At 44.7% G+C, this 12033-nt stretch overlaps 1 protein-coding gene across 5 annotated transcripts in view; it reads left to right on the forward strand.

Annotated features, from left to right (window-relative positions):
* The window catches only part of TNIK (TRAF2 and NCK interacting kinase), a 417539-nt gene that overhangs the window by 387359 nt on the left and 18147 nt on the right, over positions 1-12033 (forward strand). For all 5 annotated transcript variants that reach the window (XM_006155057.3, XM_027774424.1, XM_027774425.1 and 2 more), the window contains 5 exons: positions 967-1096; positions 7007-7171; positions 8359-8470; positions 9528-9698; positions 11370-11513. In XM_006155057.3, coding sequence (XP_006155119.1) covers positions 967-1096; positions 7007-7171; positions 8359-8470; positions 9528-9698; positions 11370-11513 — 722 coding nt within the window. The remainder of the gene's footprint in view (positions 1-966; positions 1097-7006; positions 7172-8358; positions 8471-9527; positions 9699-11369; positions 11514-12033) is intronic.

Raw genomic sequence — 12033 nt, forward strand, 5'->3', positions numbered from 1 at the left:
AACAGGGCTGATGAGGAAAAAGTGAAATAAGATCTCCATAGGTACTTGGAGAAAGAATCATAAGAATACTACTCAGTCATAAAAGAAAAAAGTCATAGAAAACCAGCCTTTGATAGAAAGTGGATGAATATGGAAGATTGAAAGCTAAGCAGAGCAAGCCAGAACATGAAAGACAGGCATTTTGGCCCCGGCTTCATATGTGCCCTGGATGTCGGCTCTGTGGCTCTGTGGCTCTGTGGCTCTGTGGCTCTGTGGCTCTGTGACTCTGTGGCAGAATCTGAAATATTGGAAAATATCGTAGCAAGGAGGGCCACTGGAGATAATATAAGAGGAGGTGGATAATGGAGTGGGTGGGAGGGTATCAGAGGGAGAAAAGAACAAACATTTAATAGACACAAAACTGAGAAACTATCTGTTGATGATAATGTATTTGGTACTATCTTCGAATTGACTGATATGCACTGCCTTCATGCTGGGAAAAGCAATCTTGTGCACAGTAAAGATGTACAATGATTGCATGTAAAATAAATACATAAATATAAACTGAAATAAATAAAAAGGTGAGATCAGATGAATGAGAGAAAGCCGGCCATGAACCAGGGAGGGCCACGCTTTCCACGGCGAGGGAACAGCCTGTGTAAAAGCAGCACAGAGGCTTCCTCTGTCAAAGAAGGTGGGAGAAGGAACTTCAGAGGTTTTCCGTGACAACCAGATGTCTGCGCGCTCTGGCTGCTGGGCAGAGCCCAGGTGGAGAGGGCTGGCTGCAGAAGGGGAGGTACCAGCCTGGGTATCAGTGCACATTAAAACTATATGGATGTACTTGGGGCATTAAAATGCACAGTGAAAAATGGCTAAAATGGTAAATTTTATGCAAAAAATGTTTGTGCCCCAATAGACGTAATAGGGACAGGAAGCAGGTACTCCCTAAATATTCATTGGCGTGAATCTCGTTCCTTCCTGTCTCAGACCTACAGGCGCTCCAGGGAGCACCGAGCAGTACAATGTGGGGATGGTGGGCACCCTCGGACTGGACACCTCGCATGCCGACTCTTTCAGCAGCAGTATTTCAAGGGAAGGGACCCTGATGATTAGAGAGGTAAGTCGGTATAAAAACAGTGATGAGGCAGTCCGTTTCATAAGTGCTTTTCCTACTTGGGCTTTCACAGGGAGTGCTTACAGCCTGTAAGCATGTATTTTAAGCATGGGAGTGGGGCGGGAGAGAGCCTGTGTTTTCTAAATGGCTGAGTGATTTTAATTGTCTGCCACCTCTTTCCTGTATCCTTCTAAGCTTTGCAGTGTGACTTAATTACAATAGTCCAAATTCTTCAGTCGGAGCTATGTAACTTGGAATATCGAATTTGATCCTGAGGATAGAAAACTGACAAGCCCAGGTGTTTCTTACGATGGGAAAGCAGAGATAAACGGTCTCTCTGGATAGCAAGAGGGACCTCGTATGCCCTCCCCCACCTCGCCCCTGTTTCACCCTTGCCTGTTTCATGCAGAAAATACTAAGTAGTTTCAAGAAATGGCAGTATCATCTCATCTCTGTAAATCAACATTAAAAAGACCATTAAGTCAGTTTGGTGAACGAACAAAGAACTACGCAGACCTACTTAAAAGTGCACCTAGCACTGTGGGTGTTTGAGGTTTTGCTTTGTTTTCAGTCTCACTACAGGGCATGTGCACTCACCAGAGAAACGGGGGCAGGGGGGAGTAAAAAAGCACCCCCCATGGGAGATGGCCACACGGCAATCCCTTCACCTCCATTCTCCTTCGGGGTTTGGGTACACCCGTTTGTGTTTATCAATTTCTCAAGTCTGGAACTTGAACCACGCAACTGCTCATGTGGGATCTTGCTGCCTTAACAATCAACCGCCCATGGCTGGCCCTTTCATGGGGTGAGACACAGACGTTCCCTTCCATCTGCCCTTCCGACGTGTCCTCATTCCCATACTGCCTGTGCTAACCAGAATGGCCTGGACAAATGAAAATTCCTCTGTTCTTCTTTTTCACTTCGTCACCATACAAGTTTGAGAACAGGTTTTTAGTTGGAAGGAAAGTAATGACTGCTTACACTGGGCTAATGTGGTCCTCTCCCTTCATCCGTTTTATCCCCTATAAAATTTCAAAGATAATAGTCTATGATTTATAAGGTAGTTAAGACTATTAAATGAGTTAAGGGATGTAAGCATTCAATAAATGTTACTTATTTTATTTTATTGGGTCATCAGAAAAGCCATGACACATTTTGCATAGAAAAATACATCGTGACTTTTCCGACAACCCTGTATTTCATTCTCTTCACAGAGCTGTATTCTTCACTTGTCACTACCCATTCTTCCCTCTGAGATGCTTGGCCAAGAGAAAGTGGGGAGACCTAATAGCAAGTCTTGCTGCCCAAAAGGCAGAGGGCATCTCATTTTCGAAAGAAGGAAAGGAACTCTAGTTTTGAGATGAGTGGGGCCATGCACGTCATAATTGGCAGTGGGGTTATCACGGGAAGACTAATTGACAGATCAGCTCGCTACAGTTTCACTTTGTGGCCTTGTTGAATCTTCAAGTAGGCTCTAAAGAGTTCTTCCACGTGTGCCTGGAATGAAAAATGGACTTGGCTGCTGAAGATGACATTGTGTAGTGCTAGAATATAAATCTGCCAATGCAGAGAGTGGATCATTTCAACGCAAGTGGAGAGAGGCCATCTATCACTATCGTTTGCCTCTTGGGAAACATGAGGGAGAATGTTCTGGAGCGAGTTCCTCTTTGACTCCAGTTTCTACCGTGCTTTAAAATTCACTTGAGTCTTCACGACAGCACCTCCAAGTGAACACTTGGAGCCCCATTTTTCAGTTCCCTTGCCAGCCGCATCCAAACAGCTCCATGCCGCTGAGAGCACTCCAGTATTCTGTGGCTATGAGCCATCACTCAAGTAGTACTCACCTGTGTCTTCTATGAATTTGATCTACTGAGGACCCCAAAATCTCCATCCTCTCAATTCCTAAAGTGTGCCTTCCTCAGCATGAGCTTTTAAATAGCAGAGAGAGAGAGAGACTGTGAGGAAGTGGCTCATGTGATACAGAACTCCGAGCCCCATAATCTACCATCTTCAAGGTGGAGACTCAGGGAAACTGGAGGTATGAATTCCAGTCTGAGGGCAGGTGGAAATAAGATGCCACACCTAAGTAGTGAGGCAGGAAAAAAGGGAGAGGGAATTTCTTCTCCCTTTGCCTTTAGTCTGTCCAAGCATTGAAGTGGATTGGATGATACCCATTCAATTTGGGAAGAACAATCTACTGAGTCTAAATCCAAATGCTAATTTCATCCAGAAACACTCTGACAGTTGTACCCAGAAAAATGTTTAATCTGAGCATACCATGGCTCAGTCAGGTCGGCTCATAAAATTAACCCTCATACAAACCTTGAATTGAAATCCACTAAAAGTACGTGTATTAAAAAGATAAATGCAGGTTAACATATATCCCTGACAAAATAAGAAAATAAAATAAAAACACATTTTAGTAAGATTTAACTTGTAGCTGTTATTATAAGTTCAGTTCCCCAAGGCAAACATAAGGAGAATCCACTCGACTTGTGAGTCTCCCAAGAGTAGACTTGAAGGTTCTGTGAGAACATCCCAGCTCTACTCAACACAGTCCTGTCAGATGCACAAACCACCTTGTCATGCATACGTCCTTCCCGGTCCGCTAGCCCACGGGACACAGCACACAGCACACCCATGGGAGCCAATCTGCCCGAAGAGCTATCATCCCTTACTCACGGCTGCCCATCCTCCCCCGGCAGATCCTGAGTCAAGCTCTGTCTTCCCTTCCTCCTCAAAGACTTTGCTGGGACTCCGTGGGCCTCTGTTCATGACACCTTCCCAGTGTCAGCCGCTCTCCCTCCAGTGTCCCCACCGAATCGGAACACTGGCTTGTCATCCTCAAGATTCTTTTCCCTTTAAGGAACAAGTAAAAAGAACCCATTTAACATAACTTGTGAGAAAAAAAAATAAAAGTAGAGGGAATGTAATAAAGACTCAGATACTTCAGGGAAGGAACCCAAGGAAGGCAGGCAGCGAGTCGGCCCCCTCTGGAGGACTAGAACCAGAAACTTCAAAAGTGACGGGAGCGCAGGCAGCTTCTCACGTGCGCGTCTCTGGCTCTCTGCCCTCCCCTCTGCTTTCCTTCCCATTTTCTCCTCTGCTCTGTCTCCACAGATGAGCTTTCTCTCCCCTCGCAGGCTCGTGCTCCTTCCCGCCTGCTCTGTTGTAAGACACTCGCTCAGCTCAGCTAAGCTGCTGGCAGAAATAGGCCTCTCAGAGTGGAGGGGATTCCAGTGGGAATCTGGTCCCACTTGTCACAGGCATCGACTCCTGGTTACTTAGCCATGGCCAGGAGTAGAGTCCCCTAGAATAATAGTGCTGCCCAGAGCTCAGGTTCAAGGCCTGATTTCACTACTTAGCACCCATGTTGCTCAGGGCAAGTTCACTGGAATCTTCGCACTATAGTTTGTTCATTTCCCACCTGTTAAATGGGGCCAGTGGAAGCTACCCCATGGCATGACTGTGAGATTCAACAGGATGCCTTATATGAAGTGCTTCGGCACAGTCCATGGCATAAGCTGGTACAGAGAACATCTCAGTGCCCAATCCCATGGGAATGGTGACAGTTTAAAGACCAGAGACGTTGCTGGTATTTTATTAACAAGGTCCTCATAAGCAGAGCTGTCATCCATTGATCTTTACGGTCCTGGTAGAGTGACCGGCTCGCAGTGTTTAATAAGGCACTGTTTGGACAAACAGGAAAAAAAGGGGAGAGGGGTAATAACATAGCAGAAGGTAGATTCAGGGATCTTGGCTGGATTCCGTGAAGCCTCTGGCCCTCTGGGTCACTTCCCCTCGGCAGCCCCTTAGGTCCTTCTTTGATAACCGATGTGTCTACATCTGTTTGGGACTTGAATCATAATGTTGCTGACACAAGAGGGACAGAAGAATTCTAAAGAGATAATATGTGATTTATGCTACTGAGAAGTTGGAAGAAATGTTAAAAAGCTTTCTGGTATTTGAGCAGAAGTTAGGAGGAAGGAGAAGCAGCCAACTACACTTAAATAGGGACGATGAGAGAAATTAGGAGGGACTGGACTTCCTCAATGCCATTCAGAAGAGGAAATGTTCGGCTCTGAGACTGGGCGATGGTACAAGATGCAAAAAAACACCGAGACTAGATGAGCCCCGAAGATGCCCCACTCTGGGTGGTTTCTGCTCCAGGAGATGTTGCCAAGAAGCCCCAAGAGCACTGAGCTTTCTAGCAATGTCTCAGGCTTCCTGATAACATCAATTCCATGCACCTTTAGGGGAACTTAGGTGTCTGTTTCTTCTCACAAGAACAAGTAAAATGTGCCTCCTTTCACTTCCCACCACAGGCAGGTGCAGACCAATCATCGCGAGACCAGGACAAGCTCTAGACAGAAGCCAGACCGTTGAGATAGTCAAGAAATGGCATGAGTCCTTGCCCATGCCAGCCCAAAAGAGGGTTCCTTCCTAGGTTTCCACTTAAGAGACACTCAGAAATGGCTGGGTCGAGGACCCGGCAGGTGGCGGTGGCATGGTGGTTAAAGGCACTGGATTGCCACATGGCCGACTGTGGTTTGAGCATCGGACCTGGCAGCTTGCTTTCTCGCTTTCCCTTTATCCCTTTCTCTATCTCTGTCTGATCAAGTTAAAAAATAATAATAACAAATGGAATAAGTAAAAAATAAATAATTCTTTTAAAAAAAATGGCTGGATTGGAGCCAGCAGTTGTCATGATGGTTAAGGCTCTGGATCCAACATGGCTGACAGTGCAATTCGAGTCCCAGACACGGCAGCCTGCAAAACATGCTGGGTGTGTACATGTGGGTCTAAAATTCCAAGAGGAGAAAGGATTGTGGTGTGTTCTTCTCCCTGGAGAGTATTTTGTCTCTCTTTCTCTCTGTCTCTCCTTCGCCTTATAAAAAATTAAAGTAAAAAAGTTGTGTCAAAGAATGAAAGAAAGAAAAGGCAGAGAGGGAAATGATTACTTCCTCAGGTCTGCTCGGAATCCTCAATGAGCCAAGTGCAAGAATGGTAAATCGGATGTGGGCTCTGGTTTTGGAGACCAGCGTTGTCTTTTAATCCTGACTTTCTTACCTGAGATTTGGGCAGGGAGGCACTTTTCAGAATAATGATTTCCAAACGCATTGGGTCATTGGGTCATGCAATCCTTTGGGTAAGTTTGGTTATGATAGAGCACACATGGGATCCATTCTGTTTATCCTCAAGTACCACGTGTGTTCTACTGCACTACAGATACATTATACGATATCTTCAAAAGGCGTTAAAAAGAGATGCTGTAAATGGCACTTCAAATGCTTTCCTAGCCTGATGACTTCATTGTTTACTGTCTATGTCACAAAACACTGTAGTTACTTTTTAAGACATTCAACCTTATAATAGTGGTTGTAAATCCATGTTTTCAAATGGTCTTCGAGATTATTTCAGTGTTGCTTCAGATCTGCCGTCAGTTCTATTAGTTATTCTGGCTGCATTTTCTTGGAGAACACTGGGTGTAGATGAGGACCTCATCCACTGCTTCTTGTCAGCAGTCCTTTAGATCCAACATCTGTGTCATAGCTTTGCTTTCTCTGTGACCCAGTTAGATGACCTGCGAATCCAACTGACAGGTCCATGTGCACGCCAACACTGCAGGAGAGTGCCAGAGCTGTGGCCACACATCCACTCTGCCCTGTGGCATCCCTGTAACCCCTGATGCCCCTCATGTAGGAGCAGAAGCCCTCAGGGTCAATCCATATGCTAAGTATTAGCAAAGCTTAATTTCTTTTTTATTTTCTTAGGTAAATTAGAAATGCGAATGTTACCTTCACACACCCCAGTGGGTCGATTTGGAGGCCCTGCGCATGTGCCGTGTGAGGGGTGGTGTCACACCTCCCTTGCCCTTCCCTCTCTCATGCCCCTGTGTGTTGTGCCCCTCAGACGTCCAGCGAGAAGAAGCGATCTGGCCACAGTGACAGCAATGGCTTCGCTGGCCACATCAACCTCCCAGACCTGGTGCAGCAGAGCCACTCCCCAGCTGGGACCCCAACCGAGGGTCTGGGGCGCGTCTCCACCCATCCCCAGGAGATGGACTCTGGGACTGAAGTAGGTGCTGGGCAACAACAGCCCCACGGTCCTGTTCTCCTTCATGGGGACTTGAAACTCTGCGCTTTTCGGGAACAAGACTTTACCAAGCTCCCTGAAATGAGTTTGGTTGGTTTCTACTAAGTGACTGTTTATTCAGGTACTCAAGTAGGGCAGTCACAAAGCAACAGAACACTGAAAAGTCCTCGGCCATCATCTGGACCAATCGTGTTTATAGATGAGCGTACTGAGACTCAGAGAGGTTAAGTAACTTGCCCGAGGGACACAGCTGGGTTTCAGGCTATAGAGATGTCAACTCTAGTAACTGAGGTTCAAATTTACATTACTATAACTCAGACAGAATGGGGAGGTGGCTATTGTAGCCCCTTGCGAAAACTCAAATATGGAAGGTTGTGGCATGAAAGACTGATACTGAGTTTACTATTCCCTAGTCCAGTTCTGACTCCATGTTTTCATGGTGCTATTTAAGCCCTTGAGATATACTGTTTAAGTAACCTCTTGAGGCACATTGCCCTCAAACCAAACATCTTCATGAAGTCCTCCAAGAAAGCATTAAATGCAAGTATTCTTTTAAGAAAACTATCATGCGAAGGAAAATTATCCAATTCCTGCATGAAATTTTCCCTGAATCGAGGCTTGTAAAGCCTTTGGAGTCAGCACAAGTCTACCTGCCTCGACAGGCCACCGTGACGGGCACAAAGGCTGCCCCTCCAGGAAGCCACTGAGTCGACTCTGTGTTTGGGATGAGGTATAGACCTGCTGCTGTGTAGATGCCCTTAGTTTATTGTCAACTGTGGCAACTCTTCACACTGACCATTTGGTCGATATGAGATTGCTTTTACTTAAAGAGAGAGGTACTCTGTCACCTGTATTACAGTGGTCATGTAGGGACTAAGGTGACACACATGGTCCAAAGTATAATTTTCTTGCTGCAGCTCTGGCAATCCAATAATTAATGGAAATCTACAGATGTGCAATGGCTAGTGAGTAGCCAATACTAGGAGATGTTGGAGAGAGGTAGGCCCCACTTTGACTGGGGGGAGGGGCTGAAGTATGAGCAGCCAAGTGGATGGAACAAGTGGATCGAAGAGTCTGTAATCATCGCATAGCTCATGCAGAGTACTGTTAGCTTTATTGCTGCAGTATTTACTTACCTACTCTTTTCAATCTTCTTGCCTATTGATTAGTATGGCATGGGGAGTACCACCAAGGCCTCCTTCACTCCTTTTGTGGACCCTAGAGTGTACCAGACGTCCCCCACTGATGAAGATGAAGAGGATGAGGAATCATCAGCCGCAGGTAAGCCAGATGGCTGCTGTGTTTTAGAAACAGCTTTGGGGACCAGTAGATGCTGTAACACTTAGGTTGCTGGACTCCCATGTAGTTGACCAGAGTTCGAGTCCTGGACCCAAGGACTTAAAACTCACACCAGAAGCAGGTGCGTGCATACCCAAAATCCCAAGAGGAAAATGGAGGAGAAGAAATTGCTGTGTGGCCATCCTCCCTGGGAAATGATTTCTTGCTTTCTGACTCTTTGTCTCTCTGGTGAGCGCACGCATCCTATAGCAAAAACATCCCTCTAAAAAAAGGAAAAAAGGAAATAGCTTTGTGTTCATTTCTGGTACGGCCTGATGAAAAGTTAATCATCAGTTCAGTAGTTATGCCATTTACTTCCTAGGCCCTGTCTTAAAGGGAGGACCTGTTTTAATTGTTATTTTTGTAGAATTTCTAAAACAAATTTATTTCTTCCCATTCCTCCCACCATGTCTTCTATTTTGCTTCTGGTAGAAACCCAGAGGTATCCAGGGACATTAGAAAACATTATTTTCAGCGATCTCTGAACTCACAATACATTTTCCCCAAGTGAAGTCTGGGTCCAGTGCTGTGCACACAGCAGACATTTCATAAGTCCGTTTTGAATTATGTTCGTTCTAGCTGCGTGCTTCCTACCACAGAGGTCTGACTGAATTAGAGGAGAGGCTTGTTCTCTGGACTTCTGCAGCTCACTAATCATCAAAATCAGTTTCAATTTTTCAATCCATAATGTGGAATATTAAAAAGTAACTCTTTTTGCATATATTATAGGAAATAGGGATGGTATATTTAATTTCAAGAGATTAATACCAATTTTCTAAACCATCCAAGTGGTGTCTATAAGCTTGCTTTGCTAACGGGTAAATACTGCCTCTTTGAGTCACCTACACTGCGTTCTACTAAAAGAAGGGTAAAATAAGAGGGATTTCATCCTTTCCTTGCCTTTGCTCTATACATGGATCAAGGAGAAATTGTACTGTTCCATATCTTCATGGGTTATCTTTTAAGATGCCACTGATCTCTTTGATTCTTTTTCTCGAAGCTCTGTTTACTAGCGAACTTCTTAGGCAAGAACAGGCCAAACTCAATGAAGCACGAAAGATTTCAGTGGTCAATGTAAACCCAACCAACATTCGGCCTCACAGCGACACACCAGAAATCAGAAAGTACAAGAAACGATTCAACTCAGAAATACTATGCGCAGCGCTCTGGGGTATGTTGATGTTTTTTTCCCCCTTCATTAAGGAATTGACCTTCAAACATCAAAAGTCTGTGGATCTTACATCAAAAAAATATATATATACTGATTGAATCATGGGTATTAGAGATCTGACATGTGACAGCCTGATCGCAGGAGAGGCCACAAACAGATTTATAGTAGGAAGAGCTGCTACCCTAATGCCCGAATTGACAAGATCAGATTCAGAACAACCTTGTCACATGACAGTGCTGTGCTAAATCCATCTACAGAACTAGCTCCGAGTTAATCCACAACAGCAGTGTGTGGAACACCTCCCTTCATTCTGTGATCCATACAACACCCCACACGGGAAGTAATGACACCCACTTCAATTCACAGGTGAAAAACCAGCATAGAGTATTTTAATGAACAGCCCAAGGCCAGACTACTAGCAGTAACAAGACCAAACTTGACAAGAACAACAAATGATACGCCTTCCTTTTTAGTTCAAAGCGTTAACTTGCAATTCTTCTGGAAAAAGTTCTGCGAGCTTTAGTTGACCTCAAACTTAGTGTAGGTGTGACAGGATTCTGTTCAAGTCCTGGTCTATGAACGTGACACAGATCAAGGAAGGACATGGTTCATCCATTCCTCTCCAAAACACTATGGCTGAGTCGGGACATCATAATTTTAGAAGGCCAAAGGCATTTAAGATGTTAACAGGAGAGAGAGTGATGCCAGGAAACCATTTCACAAGAGTTGTTCTCTTCTGGAGAAGAGACAGAAAAAACAAACAAACAAACAAACAAGGTAGCCACATTTAATAACTAAAAGTTTGACATATGGATGAATAAGCAGCCATTCTCATTGCTCAGAAAATGAAGGCACGAGAAAGAGAAATTAGAGAGTTATACATTCATGGATAAAGTCCACTGCACAGTGACCCTCTCCATGTGTGTATTAGAGGAGGTGGATGACTAATTTCCCAAGAGATGAATTATTGGGATTATAGCTCCCCAGATAAAACCATGTATTCACCAGGGCTTTTGTACTAAGGATTACTGCGTAGGAGAAAGGCTTGATTAGATATGGATACCTGGAAACTCACTTAAAGTCATATTTCTCTGACTCTTGGGCTATAACGCGTCCCTTAAACTGGCTTATCATTTGCCTGACAGAGGATAGAACCATGAGAGTATGGCACAGATGAGAGTTAAACTTTGGTATGAGAAGAAAGAAAGGTTTTTCATCTAATGGGGCAGGAAACAGAAACTATTATGTGTTGAAGGTGGAGAGACCAGAAGCCATTGCATGAATAGATGTGGGGACGGACCTTGGGGAAAGAGAGAATTGAGATTTATAGGGAGGGCCTAGAAAAAAAATGGTTATTATAGGAAGGAAATAAAGGCATTTCGTTCTAGTTTCACTTCTACGCCCAAGGCTCTTCTTGCCAAAGACTCTACAGTAGGGAGTAAATGGCTTAGATGTAATGAATGCTGCTACCACTTTATAAAAGACAGCTTTGATTTTATTACTAGAGGGACAGTGATTTAATTACTGTGTCAGAGCTTCTGCTTCTACACTCCGTACTGTCGTACCTCCCTTAGCGCAAACTTACATGGCATGGTCTCTCAGATTTTCCAGGGACCCCAGAAAGTTAAAGCTCATGAAAAGTCAGTGTTGGGGTTCTTCTTAAATTTGCAGGTGTAAACCTTCTGGTGGGAACGGAAAATGGCCTGATGCTTTTGGATCGAAGTGGGCAAGGCAAAGTCTATAATCTGATCAACCGGAGGCGGTTTCAACAGATGGATGTGCTAGAGGGGCTGAACGTCCTCGTGACAATATCAGGTACGTTACGAGGATGGCCGTGTTCTCCAGGTCTGCACAGGCGGAAAAGGTGACCACCTCATTTCTAAAGAAAGAGTATGCCCTTCCCTTTCCAGGTAACAAACAGTGCAGGAAATCATGGCGGTATGGCCAGACTGAGATCACCCACAGTTTATGATGCTGGGGACCCTGACCTTGAGCGGGAAGTCTCACCACTGCATTAAATCTGAATCAGGCAGAAACATGTCACAAAGACTGTTGGTTTATAGGAATGTTCTTCTCTGTTGACTTACCAAGGATCTTCTTAAAGTGTCTGCACTTCAGCTGTTACCATCTACTGTGAGATGGAGAATGTCAGATATCAATATAAGCTTCGAGGAGGGACATTTATCTCATTTCTCTTTTCACAAGGACTTCCTTTGCACATAGTCGTCCACTGATGTGTTGGCAAGGGCAGCTGGGCCATTTGATAATCAAGACTGTGAAAAGATTTGAGTGTGGGAATTCTTACTGCTACCCTCTGCCGTTTTCTAGTTCTCAA

Source organism: Tupaia chinensis, unplaced genomic scaffold (genome assembly GCF_000334495.1).
Source record: "Tupaia chinensis unplaced genomic scaffold, TupChi_1.0 Scaffold000430_1, whole genome shotgun sequence".
In the NCBI taxonomy this organism is placed as follows: domain Eukaryota; kingdom Metazoa; phylum Chordata; class Mammalia; order Scandentia; family Tupaiidae; genus Tupaia; species Tupaia belangeri.